Here is a 23,518-nt window from a genome sequence, read left to right as displayed (position 1 = left end):
GTTATACTCAGGGACTTAGACGAAGCTCCCATGGGATCTGTATTAACAAACAGGAAAATTCTGTGTGCACATGAGGCTGCACCCAAACTCCCTGACTTGTGTTCTCACAGAACCTAAGCATGCCTTTTCAACCCTACCTAGACTCCCACCCACCCACCCGCTAACAGGCACAGTCTAATGGCTGACTCTGTTTGCCAGGCAACCTTCAAAGGCTGGATGGACATCATGTATGCAGCTGTAGATTCGCGAAAGGTAAGGATATACCTGGTGAGATCACAACCTTCTTACATGATTAGAAAGCTCATGGCATGGTGAAGCTCAGTCAAGAGAGAGAGAGGGTTAGAACAGTTACTGCTTGTCTTATTGATTATAGATCACTTTCCCCCTCTCAGTGAGTTATCAATCACTCTCTTCAGTGGCTCCAGATGGTTAGGCTGTTGGCTTTCACCTGACCCTCATGAAGCTGTCTCCTCCTCAGTGCTGATTTGAACTAAGTGTGGCTCCGCGCAGACAGCCCTCCCTTCTCCTTCCCCTACCAGTCTGCATGTTTTCCACCTATGTCCTGGCAGGAATAACACCTTCTCAGGGCAGGACCTGCCAGTGTGGAAAAGCAGACAGAGTCTAGGGCTCCCACCCCAGCTTGCTCAGTGGCTCAAGTGGTTGATGTAGCTGATGGCCTTGCCGTGTCAAAATCTCCTATCTGATCCCCCAAGCTCGGAGCTGACTCTCTCTTCTCTCTCTCTTCTCTCCTGTCCTTTGACAGCCTGATGAGCAGCCTAAGTATGAGGACAACATCTACATGTACATCTACTTTGTCATCTTCATCATCTTCGGCTCCTTCTTCACCCTGAACCTGTTCATTGGTGTCATCATTGATAACTTCAATCAACAAAAGAAAAAGATAGGTCTCCTCCCCGCATTGCCAGCGGCCAGAGGTCCACCCAGACGAGAGGCGCTTCTGTCCCTCTGTCTGGAGAAAAACTCCTCTTTGTTTAGAATCCACATCATGACATCACTGTGGCACAGCCCCACAGTACATTAGCCCCAGCCAGCTCGTTGACTTCTGCTGGATTTTGCAGTGTGAGGTTTTCCACACTTGTTACACCAAACCAGCAATTTACTGGTACCAAATTTACTAGCAATTCTTGAGGCTCTTTACTGGGTTTGACTTCCCACCAGAGGGAGGTTGGGTCCCAGAGGGTCTAGCAACAGCTGAAAAGGAAAGCAGCAGATGAGCAGCTTTAGTTAGAAGTAGAAACTGTCTCGTTTTGTCATTATCTTTGTTCCTCCCTGGACCACCAGCACATTGGGATTTGAGAGATCAACCTTGGAAAGCTCACTTCCTCACTTGTCCCAGATGGTTAACACTTTTTCTAAAGCAAATTGGAAAGATTGCTCTTGTTCATTTTCCAAATCAAGTCTGTCCCAACAGACTCCAAGGAACTTCTCAAATTGCTCCCACCAAGATTTCTAAATTTTTGCTGTTGTCGGAAATGGGCCACTAGCTAGGACTTGAAAATCTTTTCATTTTAAAATGTCTTTTTCAAGAATTGTATTAGGAAAGCAGGCCCCCCTAAAACTTATGAAGCTGTGTTTAGAATCATGGCTCTCAGATGTGCCCTTTCCTGAGGGTCGGTCAGTCTGTTTTCTTCCTCCCTTCCTTCCGATCTCCTAGCAGGTCTCAGAAATCCCAAAGACAGGTATATTTTTGAGTTAGAATAGTTGTCAGGCCTTCCTCACTCTGGGACAGCCATTAGCTAAACTGACCTCTGGCTTACAGTGAAGAGGGGGATCCCTGGTTTACAGTGAAGGGCGTAAGGCCTTCCGGGTTCTCAGGGCTGCACCTACAGCAAGTAAGAGCCAGTTGTAATTGCACATTCTCTTTTTCCCTCCTTTACTTTGGAGGTCAGGACATCTTCATGACCGAAGAACAGAAGAAGTACTACAATGCCATGAAAAAGCTGGGCTCAAAGAAGCCACAGAAGCCCATCCCCCGCCCTCTGGTGAGTTCATTGTGCCGGCCCAGGGCAGGTGGGACTCCATATGAAGACACGGCAGAGTTACTGCAAAGAAAGGAGGGGGCAGATGAGGGGCGGCCTGTGCCCTCCAGTCCTCCCCTCGCTGTCCATCCACAAGATGTGAGGAAGGGAATTTCCTGGCTGTCCAGTGGTTAGGACTCTGTGGTTTCACCATCAGGGGCTCGGGTTCAGCCCCTGGTCAGGGAACTAAGACCCTGTGAGTCACGCGGAGCGGCCAAAAATGAAGAGATCTGAGGAAAAGGGAAGACGGGTTATGGTACGGGGTGGCCTTTGTGTTTGCACCCAGCCTTTTCTCAGAGCCTTCCTCGAGTGGCAACAGAATCAGCATGTTGACCACGTTGGCTCTCACTCTGGTAGAGAGATGTTTGTTTTAAGAGACCACCTAAAAACTAACAGCAGAATGTGAAGTGAAAGCCGATCTCTCCTATAAGTACAGGACAGGATTTGGTCATTGTTTTCTCCATGCTCTCCTTAACAAGTAAGTCTTTCCAGGCATGTGCCTGAAAGTGAAAGAAATGCTCCTGTGAGAGCAGGAGAGGGTGAAACTAGGGAAGTTTGTAAAACAGACTTGGGGAGAGGGATTCTGCATGGCCCTTGTGTTGGAGATTGTCCTCTTGCTTCAGAGAAGGAGATGCTGTGTTCCTGAAGTCATACACCCTGCTAGGTGGGATATGACCCCCAAAAGCCAGGCTCAAAGTTCCATCTCCTGTAACTTTTATTTAAAATAAAATTTTAAAAACCTACAGCAGAACTCTTAAAAGCGTACCTGACAACCTAATTTGTAAAAGTGGAGGTATTTTGTTGAGTCAAGAATGGGAGTCCCAGGTTCGGGCCAGCTTTCTGAGAAGAGCAAAAAACAAGAATGGGTGTCTGAGAGCCTTTTCCTGACTTAGCCCCACAAACCCTGTTCCTGACGACCTCCTCTCCCCAGTTTCTGAGGGCGAGGAAAGCCCTTCCTCATTGCAGAACAGTGTGAAAACCACCAAGTTAAGTAATCCTAAAAACAAGCATATGCTTAAGTGCCTAGGTACCCAAAAAAATCAGGGAGCTCTTAAGAAAGAGAATGTTTTTTATATTTCTTTGATGTTAGTTTCCACAGTGTGATAGAAGTGTGGCCAAAGGGAATAGAAGAGGCCGACGTTTCTAAAGCTCTGTTCAGTTCTTTGTACATGGGACCTTGCGTGTGTTTTCTCCCCCACTAACATAGAAATGCTCAGTGTGGTAGGAAGTGTTAATAGTTATTCCACAAATAGTTACAGATCTCCTACTGTGTACCAAGCGCTAGGCAAAAAGTGATAAAATTTAGACACCACCATCATGGAGCTTACAGTATAGTGGAGCTATAGATAATAAATAAGTAACCAACTAATTATAAAATGTGGAACGTTGTGAGGAAAAAAAAAATGCACTGAAGGGCCATGTTAGAAAATAATGGAAGCCTGGCGTGGAGGATCTCTTCCAACAGAGTTGGGTCTATTTGAGCGGATGAAAAGGAGTCAGAATGCCGGGGAATGAGATCCTGGAAAAGAAAATGAGGCCTTAAAGATGGGAAATACTAGTGTGGCCAGGTGGTGATGGACTAGAGGAGGGGGTGTGAGGTGAGCAAGACCAGACTGTGGAAGGCACTTTTAAACCAGGTTAACCACGGGAATGCTGTTGCAAGCCTGATGGGAAACCGGTGAGAAGTTTTAAGTAGGAGAGGGATGTGATCCATTTCTAAGCAATCAACACTTGCCACTGTGTGGAGACTGTGTTGTATAAGGGCAAGAGAATAAGCAGGAAGACCAGTCAGGAGACCCTTCTAGAGGTCCAGAGGGAAGACTGGTGGCTTAGGGCAACAGAAATGGAAGGAACTGGGTGAATTCAAGGAAGAATCAATAGGGCCTGCAGTGCATCGGATGAGGGATGAGGGAAAAGGAAGAGCAAGAATGACCCTTAGATTTCTGGTTTAGATACTGGATGAATAATCGCAGTGAGAAAGGAGCAAGTTGGGGGATGGTGAGAGAAAAGACTTGTTGAGCTCGAGATGCTTAGGCAGTGCCGAGCAAACAGCCCAGGAGTTCAGAGGAAAGATACAAGCGGGACGAGAAAACACTTGGGAAACTAAGTATAGAGGTACTGTGTGAGCAGTAGGAAAAGATAGCACATGAGCTCTCCAGGGAAGAAAGAAGAGATGAAGGGAGAGCAGAAATGGCCAGCAAATGAGACCAAAAAGGGACAGCTGGAGAGGCAGGAAGGCAGACAGAAGCATGTGCTGGCATAAAGAAAAGAGTGGTGATTTCGAAGAGCTCTTGATGAGGGAACGTTGACGGTGGTCTTTGTCCATCTCCTGCTGCTGGCCAGCACTGCAACCGAGAAAGCAGAGAGAACTTGGATTCACAGGGGGGCAGCTTCCACAGTCTGCTGGGGAAGGTTTTCAAGAAGCCTTTTCTGTCTTTCCCCCCTCCCCACCCAGAACAAAATCCAGGGGATCGTCTTTGATTTTGTCACTCAACAAGCCTTCGACATTGTTATCATGATGCTCATTTGCCTTAACATGGTGACGATGATGGTGGAGACAGATACTCAGAGCAAGCAGATGGAGAACATTCTCTACTGGATTAACCTGGTCTTCGTCATTTTCTTCACCTGTGAGTGTGTGCTCAAAATGTTTGCCTTGCGGCACTACTACTTCACCATTGGCTGGAACATCTTCGACTTCGTGGTGGTCATCCTCTCCATTGTGGGTGAGTGGGGCAGGAGGGGCGGGGGAAGGGACCCGGCTGACCCTGAGGATGGGATTCCTGGGAGTGCAGCGAACGACACGGGGCCGAGGGGCCCGCAGGGTTACATCCATGGTGCCCTGAGTCGTCTTGTGGGTCTGCCCCACATCGCTGACATGGGTCAGCGAGTTGCTGTGAGTGTTCACGGAAGTCTTGGATGCTAAATTCTGTGGTTGAAGAGGGGGAAAAGATTAGATTTGGTTCTTGCTTTCAAAGAGTTTACATTCTAACAGGGAAGGTGTAAAAAAAAAAAATTGTATTTTAAAATCTATCAGTAGCAGTATATCGTGAAAAAAGTCCTGGTAAGAGATTGTTACATTGGATGTTAATGAGAATTCTGGTGATGATGGCTGTGTTAACAGTTTTCGCTGTTGCCAACACTCACGTACTACAATTTTATGGTGCCAAGTAGTTTGAGAGTTTCTTCACTTGTGTTATCTCATTATGACAGCCCAGGAATCAAGGTATTTTATTATCATTGCTGTGAAGATGTCCGGAGTCACTCAACTCAGAGGTGGCAGAGACAGAACTCAAGTTGGTTTTTAACAGTGACTTTGTGGCATTTGTTTTAACCAACAAAGGGCCTGGAAGGGCTGGTGTCCTAGCAGGCAGCGGAAATGCTGTCCTACTGACCACCCTCCTCAAAATTTCCCTGCCTTCCTCACAGTCTTCTCGAATGATGCCACGCTGCCTTGGTCCCAGGCGGGTGTGACTCGAGCCAGAGTGCCCGAGACAGGGAACCGGTCCCAGAGCTGAGGTGGTGACTGTGGGCACCGGAAGGCAACTCTCCTCCCACTGTCTAGTTCTGTCCTCCAGAGCACCATGTCCAAAAATGTGTTGTGCAATCTCACATATTTCTCCTCAAGGAAAGAATCCCATGATGAAACTACTTTGGGCAACACTGTACATTGCATTCCCTTCAGAGGGTCACAGGGCACATTAGCTCACAGGAGGCGCTTGGAAGCCTTGGAGTAAAGAATTCTGTTTAAAACGCCGTCCCACCTTTATCCAATCACAACACCCTGTTTTCAAGTAATACTAATGTTTCTCAAACTTCAGTGGGATATACTCTGTGCCAGTCATCATTCTAAGTGCTTTACATGTTTTAATTCATGTAGTCATCACAACAGCCCTGTAAATATCCTGGGGAACCAAGGCACAGAGCAATTACTAAGACATGCAGCTGATGAGCGAGCAAGCCCAGCCCCTGGCCTCAGCTCCACACTCGAAACCTCCCACCAAACACACTTTGGATAATGCTGCCCTTGACCACTGTTCTTGAACTTTTTCTGCCCACCCATCACTGAGTGGGATGGAAAACCCACAGATCAAACCATGCCCCCTATTTTCAGATGGTACTTGAAAATAAGTAGGAAGAAGTGTTTCTCTTGATGTTTGGGATTTTTTTTTTAATATCATTAATTTGTTCAGAAACAAAAGTGTAGGAAAAAATCTTTTTAAATTAAGAGGCGTTGGGGTAAAACTTACCCTGGCACCTCGTAGAAAGTGAAAAATGAAAGGGTTAGTCACTCAGTTGTGTCCGACTCTTTGCAACACATGGACTGCAGCCTGCCAGGCTCCTCTTTCCATGGAATTCTCCAGGCAGGAATACTGGAATTGGTAGCCACTCCATTCTCCGGGGGTCTTTCCAACCCAGGGATTGAACCAGGTCTCCTGTGTTACAGGCAGATTCTTTACCGTCTGATCCACCAGGGAAGCCCAGCACTGGGTCTTGTAGGCACCTCCTAGAGAACCTCTTAAAAGTTGACTCCACTGCCTAGATAGCTGCCTACTTATCTCTCCCCACTTTTCTCTGGCACAATAAAACATTTGTCTTACAAAACCTTACTCGGGCATCGTCTCCTCTCTGAAGCCTCCTCTCCATCATATATGGAATGCAAACATCACCTGCATTACCTGACTTCTTAAGGTCACTGGTTATGACTTAATTGAGAGGTAAAAAGAGGAGAGCTGAGAAAGTCCTCTTGGGTCCCAGCAGAGGTAGATTTTCTTGAAAGTTCAAATGCCTCCCGAGATTCTAGCTCCAGACAAGACCCCAACACGTCTGTCTCCTCTGCACTTCCTGCACCTTGTCCCTTCCTGAGCGTTAAGATTCCTTCCTAGCATAAAACCTTCAACTAAGTCTTCTGCAGTTCACTGCCCCAGTGTTTATGAGTCCCCAGGATTAGGGGAATATTTCTTTATTTAAATGAAGTCTCTTGTGGGCTGAAGCTCACACTTGCTCATGGGGGGGTCTCCACAGCAGGAGAGGACACTGAAGGAAGAGCCTGTGGTGTCACTGCCACCTGCAGGATAGTGGTTGCTTCTGGGGGTGATGAGTGGAAGCAGACATGGTCTCTGTTGTTTTCTCTGCTTTTCTATATGTTTGAAAAATGTGACTTTCTTTTGAGAAAATGTTTTCTATTATGAGAGTTCAGATTGATTGGTAAGGCACTCACTCTATAAAGTCCTTTGAAGTTAAGGGTTCCATAGTGCCAGGTGACGTAAGTAAAGAGAAAGGGCATCTCAGTAACATATCTCCCGTCCCCCTTCTTAGGAATGTTCCTGGCTGATATCATTGAGAAATACTTTGTCTCCCCGACCCTCTTCCGAGTCATCCGATTGGCCCGAATTGGGCGCATCCTGCGTCTGATCAAAGGCGCCAAGGGAATTCGTACCCTGCTCTTTGCCTTAATGATGTCCTTGCCTGCCCTGTTCAACATCGGCCTTCTGCTCTTCCTCGTCATGTTCATCTTCTCCATCTTCGGGATGTCTAATTTTGCATACGTGAAGCACGAGGCTGGCATTGATGACATGTTCAACTTTGAGACCTTCGGCAACAGCATGATCTGCCTCTTTCAGATCACCACGTCGGCTGGTTGGGACGGCCTCCTGCTGCCCATCCTAAACCGCCCCCCTGACTGCAATTTGGATAAGGAGCACCCAGGGAGTGGCTTTAAAGGAGACTGCGGGAACCCTTCAGTGGGCATCTTCTTCTTTGTGAGCTACATCATCATCTCCTTCCTGATTGTGGTGAACATGTACATTGCCATCATCTTGGAAAACTTCAGCGTAGCCACAGAGGAAAGCGCAGACCCTCTGAGCGAGGACGACTTTGAGACCTTCTATGAGATCTGGGAGAAGTTCGACCCCGATGCCACCCAGTTCATCGAGTACTGTAAGCTGGCAGACTTTGCAGATGCCCTGGAGCATCCTCTCCGCGTGCCCAAGCCCAACACCATTGAGCTCATCGCCATGGATCTGCCAATGGTCAGCGGGGATCGCATCCACTGCTTGGACATCCTTTTTGCCTTCACCAAGCGGGTCCTGGGAGATAGCGGGGAGTTGGACATCCTTCGGCAACAGATGGAGGAGAGGTTCGTGGCGTCCAATCCTTCCAAAGTGTCTTATGAGCCAATCACGACCACGCTGCGGCGCAAGCAGGAAGAGGTATCAGCAGTGGTCCTGCAGCGCGCCTACCGGGGACATTTAGCCAGGCGGGGCTTCATCTGCAAAAAGACAACTTCCAATAAGCTGGAGAATGGAGGCACCCACCGGGAGAAAAAAGAGAGCACCCCATCCACAGCCTCCCTCCCCTCCTATGACAGTGTGACTAAACCCGAGAAGGAGAAACAGCAACGGGCGGAGGAAGGACGAAGGGAAAGAGCCAAAAGACAAAAAGAGGTCAGAGAATCCAAGTGTTAGAGGAAAGCAAAAATTCAACATTGTACAGACTTAAAACTTGCAAGTGAAAGATTGTTTACAAACTTCCTGAATATTATCAATGCAGAACAGCTGTGGAGACACTTTATCCCGAAGATCTATACCAAACGTAGTCTGCTTACCACGTACCATGGTTGCATCTTGAGCAGTGACCTGCCAAGGGCAAAGGACCCTGCTCCCTGGACTCACAGATTTTCTAATGCTTGGGCAGGTGGTTACTGCATGTTCCACATCAGTCAATGCAACTTAGGACAAAACTAACAGGATACATAAAACAGAGGTGAGGCTGCCGGGACCAGTGCATTTCCGTTGCAGCCAGATGGATTTTTTTTTTGTTTGTTTTTCATTTTGTTGATTCTCAGAAGCAGAAAGCATCACTTTAAAAGTTTGTTTGTTCATGCAAACTCTATTTGCATTCTTACATTAGTTAAGCTAAGCAGCAAAAAGGAAAAACACACACACTCATATTTAGCCCATGTCATTTACTTGTCAGTTTCTTTGACATAAAGCCGCATCTTCTCCACATGGGCTTCACGTGGTTTGGAGATGGGTGGGGGAAAACAATCAGGTTTCTTCAGGCTGAGGAGGACTTGCTCAGGCCGATTCCAAACATTGTGTTCGTTCAATGCGTAGAAATGATTTGCATGATGGCATGCCGTGATCAGGAGTCATGCATGAGAACCATACACCACAGGACACTACTAACCCTGTCCCCTGCACTGGGTCAGCCTTTGGACAGGACCCAGCCCTGCACCGTTCACTGTATTTGGAGAAAAAATGGTAAGCATTCCATGCCCGCTGCAATTCTTTCTGAATTCTTAGAAGTCTTTCGTACACCTTCTGGGTAGGGAAACATAACCAACCAATTGACCACCACCAACAACAAAAAAAACAAACCCAGTCCAACAAGCAGATGGATCCGTTGTGTGTATATGTTTAACAGACATCTCTAACATACAGCCATTGTTGCACATTTTGAAAGATGAACTCTTTAATGCTGCTCTGTGTCCCGTACGTGGGGAAACTTTGATCTCGAATGGCTTGTATTAATGTCACTGTAAAACCAAATCTTAGGGCTAAAAACAAAAATCAAAAAATTTTTTTTCATTTATATCTTGCAATATTTATGATGATTGTTTAGCCTTCATACTGGAGAACTGACACTTTTTGGGGGTAGAGATAAAAGTGCTATTCAGAGTAGCATGTTATCTCTAGAAGGTCATTTGGGGAACTTAAAACCACCTTTCGTTGGGGGTAAAGGGGTGCTCACTTCATCAGTATCATGTCCTTCTGCATTGTGGCTTTCTCCGGGCTGGGGTCCACATGGAGAGGGGTTTAGATATTCCGAGCGGGCCTCTCTCTTCCATGGAGTGGTTGTCACAAGCTCAGTCGCTGCACGGTTCCTCTTGCCTGCGTCACATTCTTGCACCATGTAGGGCTTCCTTTACCCACAGAGCTATGGCTGTGGTTTCTTTCATTTCTTCTTAGAATAGATGGTCACTGGTGGGACCTCAGGAGAGATGGAGCCGCCTCTGAACCCAGCCCACTTGATTTCTTTATTGCACTGGTTCTCATGAGAAAGCGATTTAATATGAATCCTTAAGAACTTCCAGCTTCCCCCAGCACATTCCCTTTCAGCCAGTTTCGCCATCTGCTTAGCGACCTGCACATTGTCATTGGAGGGTGGCTTTGGCGGGGAGCATCATAGCTTCTGTTCTATCTCCCACTTCCGGGAAGAGAGTTCTTAGTCCAGGGGTTTCTCATCCGATGACTAGATTTCAGAGCTAAGATGCTGCAGGTGAATGTGTCCGGAAGTCGATTCAAAGAATGAGGAGAGACTTCAGCATGCAAACCAAATCAAAATGAATTCTTCCTGAACCATACGGTAGAGGGGAAAAAACAACCCGTAGTCAGACACACCAATCGGCCTTGCAGTAGGAGCACTTTGGATGTAATTTCACAGTCCACCTGACTAGTTTTGCATAGAACAAACCACAGCCAGTCAGTAAGCAGAGCTTTCTATCTTGCTGGACCACTAGAAACTCTGTCCAGTTCTCAGAAGCCTGCTTCTGCGACATCATCTGTAGAACTTTTTGTACTACACCCGATTCCAGGTTGGAAAGGCATTTTCTTCAGTGACCCTGCTAACTGCTAGGATGAATGTATAGTAACATGTACAGGCTATATCGTAAACAGCACAAAACAGAAGCTGACGTGTGGTTATTCTTTTTAAGAGAATTATAAATACTGTAATATATCATTTTATTTTATTGGCATGCCTTTTTGTAAATACAAAGTACTAACTTATTAAATAGGAAATGGCTTCTGGCTTATGCCATTGTCATGTTTATTTTTATTTTTTATACTTTTCTTTCTTCTTAGAATTTAGATGCTGTCAGCCAATGTACATCCCCAAACCAGACAGACAGACAAAAAATTTTTTATCGCTAATGGTCTTTTCCAAAACAACAAAAAAATATATATATTTTTGTTCCAATGTGCAATAAATTCTAACCACTTCTATGCAAGATTTGGCTAAACTTCATAATTGTTCTTGTTCTTAGGTCTTGAGATGGGCCACAGAGCTATAAGATCCCGCTCTGTCCTCCAAGTGCTCGTGCTAGTGATGTCATTAAGCTACTAGAGCATATTAATGAGATTTTTTGAGCTCTGACCTTTTTTCCTTCCCCCAGGCCCTGGTCTCCCCACCCAGCAGGCTATCTCCTCAGTGACACACACAGGCCTTGGTATCTTGACACCCATCAGCCAGCTTCATAGGGAAGAAGCCACCTCCACTCTATTTGAAGTTTCACCTTTTTCTGTTTGTTTCTAAAAACTCTTCCCACCTTCTTTCTCCTCACCTGATGGCCCTCCACCCACCCACTCGTTCACGCACTCTCGCACTCACCCGCCCTCCTCCACACTTCTTTGGTAGTAAGTGACACCATCACCAGCAGTTTACACCCGCAGTTAACAGGCATTGAACTGAGTCAGTGAAGGCGTTCTCGCACGTCTTCACCCAGTGGATAAGTGGCAACGCTTTGCCAAATACTAACGAAGCCAATCAAAAAGCAGCAGCAGCCACAGTATCACTGCACATATATATATAGATATATAAATACGATATAAATATTTATTTTTTGTAGCCAGGTCCTTGGTGCAGTATTTATACTCCAGAATCCACCTGTAAAAAAAGGACAAGAAGCAAAAAGACATGTGTGATGCTGTTAATTTAAAACGCAGAGCCAAAGCCACCGAGCAGCAGCTGACATGGTTGCTGGTTTGTGTGTGAAAAACACTTTCCCCTCTTCTTTTCTTTAAGCTCCTCGTTGCTTAGGATGAGGAGACTCCGTCATTTAAAGCCGAGGGCGAGAGCAGGAGGCACTTCCCAAGTCGGCTGCCTTGCACCCACCCCTCAGAATGAGCCACTCTTGGCATCAGAAGTTGACTGAGGAGAGATTAACAGAAACTCCCGGTCAAAGCCCCTGGAACAGCAATGCCCAGAGTTCTCTCATTTTTTGCTGCAACCAACGTAAGCTTGTAAAAGACCAATAGTAAAGACTAGTGTATTAGTGAATGCATGGAGGCCAGCACTGCTCTAACCAAGACGTGATGAAAAGTACATCACTTCTATAAGGCAAAAGGAAACAAAATAAAAACAACCCTTTTTACTGTACAAGGGAAGCCTGTCTTGGTGTGCGTTTGTTGCTTGACCCTCCCAATATTGTTTATACCTGGGAAGTGGGACTTTAGCACATTTGGGGAAAGGAGGGGAACGAAAGGGAGAGAAATGAGGATTTCTCACTAAGTTCTGGCTAAAAAGCCAAGATTGGAGAGAAAAGCAAAGTCCTGATCTCCCCAGGTCCCCACCCACCCACTGTGTGTGGCATTCCTCCCCTGCTGGGCCTCTGCTTCCAGCCCCATGATACCTGTTCCTCACCGCCCCCGGCAGATCCCCCAGAGATGATGCCAGCCAACCCAGCTAGGCTGGCCTTACTCCTGCCTTTTTCACCAGTACTTTAAGAAGAAAACCATTCCAACGCCCCGCAGCTCGGGCGAGCACAATGCCCAACAGCCTCCACTCTGCTAGCTACTGCTGGGCCCTGCCCTCCATCTCCCCCACCCATAAACCAGCAGACTCGGCTGGTCTCATTGGCACCACCCCTGCCCCGCTTTGGGGACACCCCTCTCTAGGCCACGTCTCCCAGTCCAGGAACACTCAGGAGGATTTTGAAGTGCCCACTCTAGTCCGCTCCAGGAGCTCCGCTCTGGAGAGAGATGGCTGGTAGGTCAGTCCCCATCCTCCCCTCTCGGCCCCCAGCCTCCAGGCCTGCTGTGGAGGTTAGATGGCCACGGTTGTGACTTAGTGACTGAGTCCTGGGCATCTTCTGTAATGATGCCTCTTTCTTTTCTCAGATGTTGCCCAAAGTTTTGCAAAAAGCTTCGTTCATTTTCAGGTACCCCCACCCCCTAAAGAATTGGCTGCAGCTAGCCAGCCAGGGGGGACATCAGGAGAGAAGAGGGAGTCTGGGTGGGGAGGGGCCCAAGTTTTGCCATCTGGGCTGTGGCTCAGCATTCTGCTTTCTTGGATTCCCCTTCCAAGAGCACCAAGATTTCCTGTCAAAACACTCCTGAGGCACCCCCTGCCCCTGCCCCCCACTGCTGTTTGCTGTACATAGAGGCTAAGTGGGGTGGGGTGGGCAGGTGTGCACGTGTGGTGTGTGTGTGTGTGAAGAATGTATATAGGTAAAGGGGAGCGCGGTCCAGTGGTTCCAGAAAAGGGACAGAACTGTGTTCCATCCCTAGCTCAACCACTGACTCGCTGTGTGGCCTTGGGCAAGTCACTTAACCTCTCTGTGCCTCAGTTTCCCCGTCTGTAAAATGGGGATAATAATACTGACCTACCTCACAGGGGTGTTGTGAGGCTTTAACTAAATGTTTTGTAAAGTGTTTTTTGAGATACAGAGGCAAAGGCACTAGGGAAGGGCAAAGTATTTACTTGGACTTGCGGAAGATGAAATGGTACCATAAATGCTGCTATTCTGAGAGCCATTTTAAACTGCACTGCTCCAACCACCCCCGCTTCTCATCACCAGGACAGCAGGTCGAGAAAATGTCTTTCCTTTCACTTGCTTCTGGGGTTTGTGATTGTTCTAGACACAATTCTTTTACCCCTGCTGTATCTCCTTCCCTCACCCACTCGACTTGTTCCCTGTTCCGTTTATGCGGAAATGGCAGAAATGCTTGAGAAATGAGAATGTATAAGTGGATTGGAAGTTTATAGTCTGAAATTTCAATTTTACTTTGTACTGTACATCTTTTTACTTTAGAATTTGCAATAAAGGGTTACGTCAATCTTGTTTTCAACTCTCCTCTTGGACTGGCCTGTCATTCTGTCATTACTCTCGCACCAGAGCCCCTCGGCCCAGGGATGCCCACCCAGCAGGACCCCAGGGCATCTGCTGTCCTTCCCCGTGGTGGGAGCACAGTCTGAGTGAAGTCAGTGTGGGGGCTCACCCAGGCTCAGCTCCCTCAGTGGGGCTGGCAGTGCCCCACCCACTCAGGTGGGTAGGGAGAGTTTGGGACTCCAGGGAGAGCTTCAGGAGGCCTTGCCTGAGTGGAGAAAGCAGCTTGGGGACAGCAACCCCTGGAAGTGGGCGCAGCAACCCCTGGAAGTGGGCACAGCTCCAGCAGGGCCTCAGAGTAAACTGAAGCTCTGCGTCTCATTGTGTCCTCCTTTTTCCCCAGCTCCATTGCTGCTCACAAATCATTCCCTCTGCGCTCAAACTTTTGGTTCAAAGGAGCTCTGCATTCAAACACCTGACTATGCCACTATCTAGTTGTGACCAGTTTCCTTATGTGTAAGGTAGATAATATCTTCCTTCTTGGGTTTCTAAAGAGGGTAACAAATTATGTAACTGCTTAGCCTAGGGCCTGGCACACAGTGCTCAATGGTAGCTCTTAGTGGAAGAGTAAGCGCAAGATGAAGCAACTAAAGCTGACACGAATTGGGGGGGCCTGCCTCTCCTACCCTAACCGGCAGACTGGCACCTGAGCCCCTCCTCTTCCACTGGCAGCCCCACTGGCTATGCAGTCATTTCCAACCAACTGATAAACTGTCGTTCCCACCTTTACGTATTTTGTAACTTTTATATGTCAAAAGCGCCACCAGGTCTGTGCTGCCATTGCACAGCGGGGGTCACAGAGGCAAGGAGGTATGGGCCCCGCCTGCAGCCCAGGCCGCCGGGGACGCCAGCGGCTCTGCAGTCAAGAGTGGTTCCGCTTCCCCACAGCCAGGAGCCCTGGCTGACCGAAGAAGGGGCGGGGTGGGCGGCCGGGGGCTGCCCAGCCGCACCCAGTCGCCATCGCCGCCGGTGATCCACGGAATGAGTAGGATGAGCAGCGCCCCGACGCCCAGCGCCCCCCCGAAGCCGGTGAGGAAGCCGAGAGCCAGCGGCCCGGCCCAGCCCGCGGGGCTCCGCTGATACGGCCCCTGGGGCAGTCGCTCCACGATCAGCTCCAGCTTGTCCCAGTCGGGCTCGGGAACCGAGGAGCGGCGGGAACGCAGGGCCGGGGCGGGGACAGCGGGGGCGTCGGCTGTGGGCAGGTAGCGCTGCCCGAACTTGCGCAGCTGTAGCGTTGCCTGCTGGTGGAGGTTCTTGCCCAGCTCCCGGGCCACGTCTGGGCGGCCGCTGCGCCGCAGGGCCCGGGCCACGCGGTCCCACGACAAGGACGGGGCCTCGGCAGCCAGCCAGGCCGCCAGCCCCTCCCGGCAGCCGTCGGACACGTCGGCAGCCTCGGCCGCCGGCTTCCCCGCTGCCTCGCGCCTCCGCCGCCGTTGGCCTGGCCTCGCCGACGTGGGCACAGGCTCGGGCTGAGCCAGCTGGTCCTCCGAAAGCCTGGCCAGCTCAGCCTCGACGTCCGGCTCCGGCGCCTTCAGCAGCGATTGGAAGTGGCCGCACTCCTCCGGGGTTAGCAGCTGGGCCAGGCGGACGGCCGCGTGAGGGCCCATGGCGTCCACGGCCCCCGCCGGAGCCAAAGCCCAGCCCCAGAACGCCAGCGCCAGGGCCCCCGCCGGAGCCCGTGCCGCCATCGCCGGGCGGTGACTGCGATCCGCCGACAGTGGGGAGAGGAGCTCCGAATGCCCGCGGGCGGGGGAGGGGCGCCAACATCCAGGGACGGGTGGCAGGAAGGAGGTTCCCACATCCAGGGACTAGGGCCGGGGGAAGCATCCAGGGATGAGAAGGAGGTCCTCCAACACAACTTGTATGAGGATCTCCTAACACCCAGAAACAGGACTCAAGAGGGGAGGATCTCACAAAACCCCGGGGGCTGAAGTGAGTTTTCAATACCCAGGGATCGGTAAGGGGACTGGAGGCTAGGATCCCAGGCCCTTCTTTTGAAATGCCCGCTGGAGGCCTCCTGGCTGGCCTATTTCTGTCAAACTTAGCAGGTCTCCAACATCTCTTGATTCCCATTTACCGCCCCTCACCCTCCACCTTAGACCCCTTACTCTCCTTATTTCCTATATCCAATCAATTCCCGAGTTTTCTTATTACCTGCTTGCTGTTGCTTCAATGGTATCTGACTCTTTGCAGCTCCATGGACTGTAACCCACCAGGCTCCTCTGTCCACGGTATTCTCCAAGCAAAAATACTGGAGTGGTTGTCTTCCCAACCCAGGGGTTGAACCCAAGTCTCTTATGTCTACTTTGGCAGGCGGGTTCTTTACCACTAGCCAACATGGGAAGCCTTATTACCTACTGAATATGGATAGACTCCACCCTTTCCTGTCCTCCCGCAGGTGCATCCAAACCCTCATGCTCTGTTTGGATACGGTAAGTGGTCCTCAAGTCCCCATGCCGCCTCCACACACGGGGACTGAACTCGTTTCCTTTCCCCAAGTAAGCTCAGCTCAGGTGCTTCTTTAGGTCTTGGACTGCACTCCCCGCTCTGCCTGTCACTCCTCAGCTGACAAGTCCTTTCTGGGATGCCCTCCCTGCCTCCCACCCACACCCTTGGCCCCCATCTGCTCCCACAGCACCCTACAGCTCCGTCTTCATACTGTCTCCCCCATTTGACTGTGTGTGTGTGCTGAGTCATGTCTGACTCCTTCTGACCCCACAGAATGTAGCCCACCAGACTTCTCTGTCCATGGGATCCTCCAGGAAATACTGGGGTGGGTTGACATTTCCTCCTCCACAGGATCGTCCTGACCCACAGATCGAACCCATCTGTCTTGCGTCCCCTGCATTGGCAGGTGGATTCTTTACCACTTTGTCTGGGAAGCGACCCCATTTGACTATAAGGGCTACCTGTTGTCCCCGTAGCAACTAGTGCATAACAGGTGTTCAGTTAAAGATTTGTTGAATTGGTGTGTGAATTCTTCACTTGCAAATCAGTCCCTGTCCACCAGTGACTAACCCCCCCACCCCACCCCCACAGGCTTCATGGAGGAGCCTCAGCTCTTCAGGGCCATGGAAGAGCCTCCTGGTGCACCCTTGCAACCCCATTGTTCCTCTCCCTTCCCCTCACTCTTGCCCTCACTCTGTGCTCCTGTAACTATAGTCACAGGTATGGTACAGTTTCCAGCTTCCATAGCTTTGTCAAGCTGAACCCACCCAAACCCGTCCAGGAAGTTGTTCTGACCCAGCACCAATACCACCACCACCACCACCACCACCACCACGAGTTAGGGTCTTTCCTGGGCATTCTCGAAATAACCTGTGCATCCTCCATCAGGACACTTCCTAGAAGTGAATTCAAGGATTTAGTCAACATTTATTCAGGGTCTCCTATGTGCACCAAACACTGTGCCAGATGCGAGAATATAAAAATTTTGATAAGGTCTCTCCTTGAGCAGCTTTATCTAGCTGTATTTTCAAATGATCCATTGTTGACCTTTTCCCATCCTGTAATGTGGGCTCTCCAGAACTGAGGCTGTACTTAACCACTTCTGTATCCTGAGTGCTGTCTACACAGAGTAGGTGTGCAATAAACCAACTAGAGAGCAAGGGGGATCTGGACCTCCAAGGGCCGAGAGGGTTGGGTTCACTGAGCCGTAGTTCATTGTGCTGGAGCCCTCATACCCAGGCACACCAGCTGTTTCTCTCCCAGCGGAAACTGCTTCATAGTCTGGCCATGGGCGGGCTTTGGCTCCTGAAAGCCCTGGATAGGCTTTAAGCCTGGGCCGGTGGGAGCCAGGGGGCCTGCTTCCCTGCCCCTTCCATGCATTTTTGATCATTTTGCTGAGCACACTCAAGTCCTCAGGCAGTTGTGGGTCCAAACCTCTCATGGGTATCTCCATAGAGCCTTTTTAACAAGATGTTCCTCCCCAGTTTTCTGTGTCCCAGTTTATGCTGACTTGTCAGTGTGGGGATTGGCAGATGGTGGTGGACGAAGGATCCCAAGTGGCCTAAAAGACTAGAACACACTGTGTCCCCACCCGGCCCTCTGTCCCCTTTCCCTTCATCCAAGGATGATCCTAGCTCTGGCCAAGGGCTGCTGGCCAGGCTCTAAGTGAAACTTCCTCTTCAGCACTCATCTATTCATTCACCCACTCACTCACTCGGCAAACACACGAGCCCTTCATCCCTAATGCTTCAGAAGCTGTTAAGTCAGCCCCAACACTGAGCCTCTGGGAGCTCAGAATTGCAGGCAGGCCTTCCCTATCGAGGGGTTTTCCCCCCTGGTGGTCTCACTTATGTGGTAGGCACTCAACAGTGCCAGAGTAACAGGAATGGTCATGTTTTGCTGAAGAAACAAACACACCCACAGAGCCACATCTGTGGCACCAGCAGACCTGGAAGCCCAGGCATTTCCCAGAGGGCTCCCCACATCCTGCTGCCCCCAAGAAATCCTCTGGAAACCACGTATCATCGCTTTAATACTGTGTCATACTTTTTCTTTTAAAATACAGTCTCTTCTGAGGTAGACAGACCGAACTGCAGAGCGTCATCAGACAGGAGATAAATATATCCATGTACAACACGCATCAACATGAGGTAGAAATGGTTACAGCTGGAGGGGAGGACCTCAACCCCAACGTGGGTCAAGGAAGAAGAGAGCCAGCCGCCCTCCCCCCATCCCTGCCCCTGGATTCTTTGGTATGCCCCCCCCCAGCATTGCCAGAGCTGGACCTGCCCTTCTCCCACTCGCCCCAGTGCCCATGAGGTAGGTGCTAGTAGACTGGGGGCTGTCTCCTTGTGCAAAGCTCCCCAAGGCCAGTAGAGGAGGCGGTGGGGGCCCTGGGTCTCGGTCAGTGAGCTCCTCCCCCCAACCCCCAGAGCTGTCTGCCTCTTGAAGGGATGGCTGAGATCCCAAACCCCCTCCCCAATGCCCTCCATCCCCCCCACCCCCCCCCATACATACACACACCTGAGAGAACCTGCTCACTTGCTGCTCCCCCCATGGGCTTCTCACAGCCAAGACCCTGCACCCACTGCTTTTGAGGCACCGTAGCCCTTCAGTCAGCCAGCTCCAAGGAGCACAAGGAAGGTCAGGGACCAAGGCAGGGAGGAAGAGAAAACAGAGCAGCTTTCCTGTTAGCACTCCTAGGCCAGCACAGACCCTCAGCACCTTGGCACCTGAAACATCCCCTTGGACTTCCTTCCAGCTGGGAGTGGGAGGTGGGAGACACTCCAGGAGCTGTCAAGGTGGTGGGAAACAAGGCAGGCTAGGGTGGTGGGAGAGAGAAGTGGGGTGGTGGCTTGTGCCCCCACCTCTGGACCAAAGGTCAGAGTTGTGAAATGGGCTCCCCAACAGAGGGGGGGTACAAAATACTCCAAAGCCCCATCATAGGAAAGTTGGTGGGAAGAAGAATACAGTTCTCACAAAGAAGGGTGCCTAAGCCTGGGCTTCTGGTGGAGAGTTTGGGTGGGACTGAGAATAAAAGTCCAATGTTTATTCAGGGGAACACAGCTGCCCATCTCCTCCACCCTCTCATAGCCCCTGGAGCCCCAGACCTAGGACACTAAGAGAACAGGAGAGGCAAGAGTCCCCTCAGAACCTTCTCCTGCATGCACGGCCACTCACTCACCCCTCCTCAAAGCCTCCCAGCAGACCATGGAGGCTGAGTCTGCAATGAACTCTGTGCCCAATCAGACCTGTAGCCAGACTACTTTCCCTCCGGAGGAAATCTTCTTAGCAGAAGGTACAGGAGACCTCTGCCTAGACAGGGACCAGGTGGGATGACCTCTCTGGGGACTTTCGACCCGGGTCATCTTCCCATTTGGGCCCTCTCAGCCTACCTGCTAGGTCTGGGGCAGGCAGTGGGCAAGGGCATCCCAACTCTGGATAACCAACCCTGCACACAAAACATGCTACTCAGCTGAGGGGTGGCGCCTACAGGAAGAGCAGCAGGAAGGGAGCAAGACCTACCTCCTTCCAAATGCCACAACTCAGTCCTCATCACCTCTGCCTACAACCTTGGCCCTGAGGAGGAGGCCCCTGCAATACATTCTGCTTCTGTCCCAAGAAGCGCAGGGGTTGGAGTGTGGCCTCTCGGACTTCCTCCCCTCTTCCCCTCAGGTCTCACTTTCTGAGTCTTCTGAGAGAATCTGCTTCCCTAGGGCTGAAGGAGTTGATGGGCTGGGGGTGGGGGGAACACACACAGGAAAGCAGCCAAAATCTAACATTCTTTCTGAGGTCAGTTTCTTCCTGAGTCATCAAAAGAAAAACAGCAAATTCTACCCATCTTACAAAAATAAGAGGCCTAAAATATTAAACAAGCTACATTTCTGGAATTTTCCTCCTCAAAAACAACAAAAACCCCTTCATTGGGTGTTTTTCTTTTTTGCTTGACTCCCACAGACCTAAGGTTTCAGCTGGATGAGGGATGAGGGGTGAAGGGAACCCCCTCTTCCTCAGCCCCTTAACCTCCAGATCTTCTGCAAAGGGACACTGCAGTCTTGGAATGTGAGGGACAGAAGGCAGGGAGAGGGACCAAGACACAGAGAGGCTGGAGAGCAAGGGATAGAAACAGAAGCACTGAAGGTGACAGATGAGACACAGAGCGGGGAGGAGCAAAAGGGAATCAGGGCCGGAGCCGGGGAGCGAGAGAAGGGTGTATGGTCAGTGACAAAGCGACGGAGAAAGAAAACCACCAGAAGCAGAGAAAGGGAGACGAGGAGAAGGGGGAGGGAGCCATTCAGACGGCGAGGAGACAAAAGGATTGTGGCGAGAGCGCAGGAGTTCCCTAGGCCCCGGGGCCAGTCTTCCGCGGGGCAGAGACGGCGAGCTTCCCGTCCACAATAAATAGGAAAAACCTGAGTACACAGCTCATACGGCATCTCTCTGCCTAGCACAAGCATTTTCCTTCCCACGGGAAAAAGAAAAATCCACCGGCAGCCCCCTCCGCTCCCTCACCCCACCCCCCTCACTCCGGCACGCCCCAGCCCAGCCCGGTGGGGTTAAAGAAGACCCTTCACAACCGAGGGGCCGGTAGTGGGCGGCAGCTCCCTCGGCCTCCTGGTGCGCCATCAGTGTCCGAAACCGTACATTTTGTCCCACTCCACGAACGAGTCCAAGTCCTTGGGTGAGGCCCTAGGGCCCACCTTGGCCAGCGCTGCCTCCATGTCCTTATAGGAGATGGGGCGCTGCAAACCCGGGAGGCCCGCCCCGGCCGCCGCCTGCTGGCACAGCTGCCCCAGCTCGCCCCCAGAGAAGCCCTGGGTGCCCTGCACCAAGGCGGCCAGCTCCCGCTCGCTCAGCGCGCAGCCCTGCTGGGCCAGCGCCCGCTGCAGGATCTGCCCGCGGGCCGGGCCGTCGGGCAGCGTCACGTAGAAGCGGAGAGCGAAGCGCCGGCGGGTTGCCTCGTCCAGGGCCGCGGGCCGCGAAGTGGTGCCCACGACCAGCACGCCGTCGGCTCCCGCACCGCAGCCGCCGTCCAGACAGGCCAGGAGCGGCGCCTGCAGCGCGCCTGCGGCGGCCGTGCCGTCGTCCCGGGCGGACAGCAGCGCGTCCAGCTCGCTGATGAGGAGTACCGCGGGCGGGCGGCAGCGCGCAGCCGCGAAGGCGGCCTGAAGGAGGCGCGCGCCTTCGGCAGCGCCCGGCGCGACCAGCGTGCCTCCGCGCAGGCGCAGTAGCGTGGCGCCTAGTTGCGTCGCCAGGCAGCGGCCCAGCAGCGCTTTGCCAGCGCCCCGCGGTCCGAAGAGCAGCACCGTCCGCGGCGGGCGCGGGCTGCCGGGGTAGGCGGGCGGCCTCAGCAATGGCCACACCAGCTCCTCCTCCAGCGCCGCCTTGAGCGCGCCCTGGCCCGCCACGTCCGCCCACTGCACCGGCGGTCCGCAGTCCACCATCTTGCTGGTCGCCAGCTCCAGAGCCCCCTGGTCTACACCTTTAGGAGGCTCTCCTGACGGCACCGCGAAGCCCCCGCGGGGAGGCGGCGCCGGGGCCCGCTCCGGGAACTTCTCAAAGGGCTCAAGTTGCGGGCCGTAGACGGGGGAGCCCAGGACTTTGAGGGGGACGCCACCAGCGTACTTGCCTGACGCCTCCTCCGCCGCTCCTGGCGGCTTCGCCCGGAACCCGTTGCCCCGACACTCGCCGTTGTCCGCGGCGGGGTACGAGGCGCCGTCGGCCGCCGGGGCTTTGGCGGGCTCGAAGGCGTACTTGCGGTAGCGGCCTTCGGCTCCCTCGTCCGTAGCCTTGCGCTTCAGCGACACCCCGGCCTCCGCTACCCCCTGGAAACCGTAGGAGGCGGGTGACGGCCGGGGTGGGGCCGGCGTGGGCAGGGGCGTGGGCGCCGCCAGACCGGAGGTCAGGTAGGGGGCCGGGGGCGGAGCGGGCGGCGGCGGGAGGGCCCCGTAACCCGTCTGCGCGGCGTAGCCCCCTGCGGGGTAGTTGTACAGAGATCCCGAGGGGCCGTAGCCCGGCGGGGGCGGGGGCTGCAGGAGCGCGGCCGGGGGCGGCGGGGGCAGCGCGGCGCCTGTCTGCGCGCAGTAACCCGGCGCCAGGTACCCCCCGCCGTAGCCCGCCGCGTACTCCGGCGCCGCCGACGGGCCCCCGCACGCGTTGCCGGCGTAGAGGGGTTCAGGCAGGTTCCCGGCTAAAACCGGGGAACCGCCGAGACCCCCAGAGCCGCCCCCACTGCCCGACTTGGTTCCCGGGAGCCCCTCGTGGAGCGAGGCCAGGGGGTAAGGAGTCTCTGGCCCCGGCCAGGGTTCGGGGTCCCCCTTGGCGCCGTTGAGGAAGGCGGCGTCGCCGTAGCCGCCCAGGGTGGGGCGCTCGTAGGGCGAGTCCAGGACCCCCGAGTACTTCTCGGCGTAGCGCTTGAGGAGGTTGGAGGCAGTGAGGGCAGAGATGTCGTCGTGTGCCCAAGCATAGTGGCAGCGCTGGCGACCCCCAGGGGGCAACTCCAACTTGTGGGCCGGCGACGGGGTGGTGGAGGAGACGTCCAGGTGCTGCTCTGGCCACTGGTTGAGGGGCTGGGCGTGTTCCGGTGTCCAGTGCATCTTCGACAGAGCTGCAGGCAAGAGAAGCGGCTAGTGAGATCCTGAAGAGCCTCTAAGGCCCCACCGACTGCCAGCCGCAGGCGGACCTTCTTAAACCATAGCTTGGGACAGGCTGGTTTTCCCGCATCCACTCACAGCGTTCCACCCTACCCGGGCCATCTTCAGGCACCAAAATCACCGTATTTGTCTTGTCCCACTATTAAAGTTGTCTGAAAATACTTTCTCAGAACCAAGATGCATCTGAAAATGATGTTTTTTTCAGTCCTAACCTCACCTAGGCAATGACTATTTTGTCCTGGTGCCTCCAGCCATCCACTCTAGAGGACACATGGTCCTCACTTTCAGACCTACTGTAGTGAAGGATGGTGTCTGTGGCAGAGTCTCACTGTCCCTGGGAAACCCCAGAGGCTGACCCAGAAGCATCACTTCCTTTCCACGTGGTTTCTTGTATCTGCCTGATGGAGTTAGAGTACCTGGGTTCCAGACCCAACTCTGCCTGAGATGGTTGCATACCCAGAGCAGGTGCTGTCACCTGCCTCATTCCC

General features: G+C 52.3%; 3 protein-coding genes across 8 annotated transcripts in view; 1 reads left to right on the top strand and 2 right to left on the bottom strand.

Moving 5' to 3' along the window:
- SCN8A (sodium voltage-gated channel alpha subunit 8) overlaps positions 1-9,420 on the top strand; it is a 122,996-nt gene extending 113,576 nt beyond the window's left edge. For all 5 annotated transcript variants that reach the window (XM_069584349.1, XM_069584347.1, XM_069584348.1 and 2 more), the window contains 5 exons: positions 199-252; positions 764-901; positions 1,899-2,003; positions 4,495-4,765; positions 7,359-9,420. In XM_069584349.1, coding sequence (XP_069440450.1) covers positions 199-252; positions 764-901; positions 1,899-2,003; positions 4,495-4,765; positions 7,359-8,506 — 1,716 coding nt within the window. In that variant the 3' untranslated portion in view covers positions 8,507-9,420. The remainder of the gene's footprint in view (positions 1-198; positions 253-763; positions 902-1,898; positions 2,004-4,494; positions 4,766-7,358) is intronic.
- Positions 9,421-14,723: 5,303 nt separating this feature from the next.
- TMDD1 (transmembrane and death domain 1) lies at positions 14,724-15,617 on the bottom strand. Its single transcript, XM_069581948.1, has one exon. It carries the CDS (start codon positions 15,615-15,617, stop codon positions 14,724-14,726), a length of 894 nt encoding a protein of 297 aa, XP_069438049.1.
- Positions 15,618-18,391: 2,774 nt separating this feature from the next.
- FIGNL2 (fidgetin like 2) overlaps positions 18,392-23,518 on the bottom strand; it is a 29,325-nt gene continuing 24,198 nt past the window's right edge. For both annotated transcript variants that reach the window (XM_069584339.1, XM_069584340.1), the window contains exon 2: positions 18,392-22,984. In XM_069584339.1, the coding sequence (XP_069440440.1) occupies positions 21,003-22,973 (1,971 nt within the window). In that variant the 5' untranslated portion in view covers positions 22,974-22,984 and the 3' untranslated portion in view covers positions 18,392-21,002. The remainder of the gene's footprint in view (positions 22,985-23,518) is intronic.

This window comes from Ovis canadensis, chromosome 3 (genome assembly GCF_042477335.2).
Source record: "Ovis canadensis isolate MfBH-ARS-UI-01 breed Bighorn chromosome 3, ARS-UI_OviCan_v2, whole genome shotgun sequence".
NCBI lineage: Eukaryota > Metazoa > Chordata > Mammalia > Artiodactyla > Bovidae > Ovis > Ovis canadensis.
Note: the sequence above shows the minus strand (reverse complement) of the source record. Positions and strands in the feature narration are given on the sequence as shown.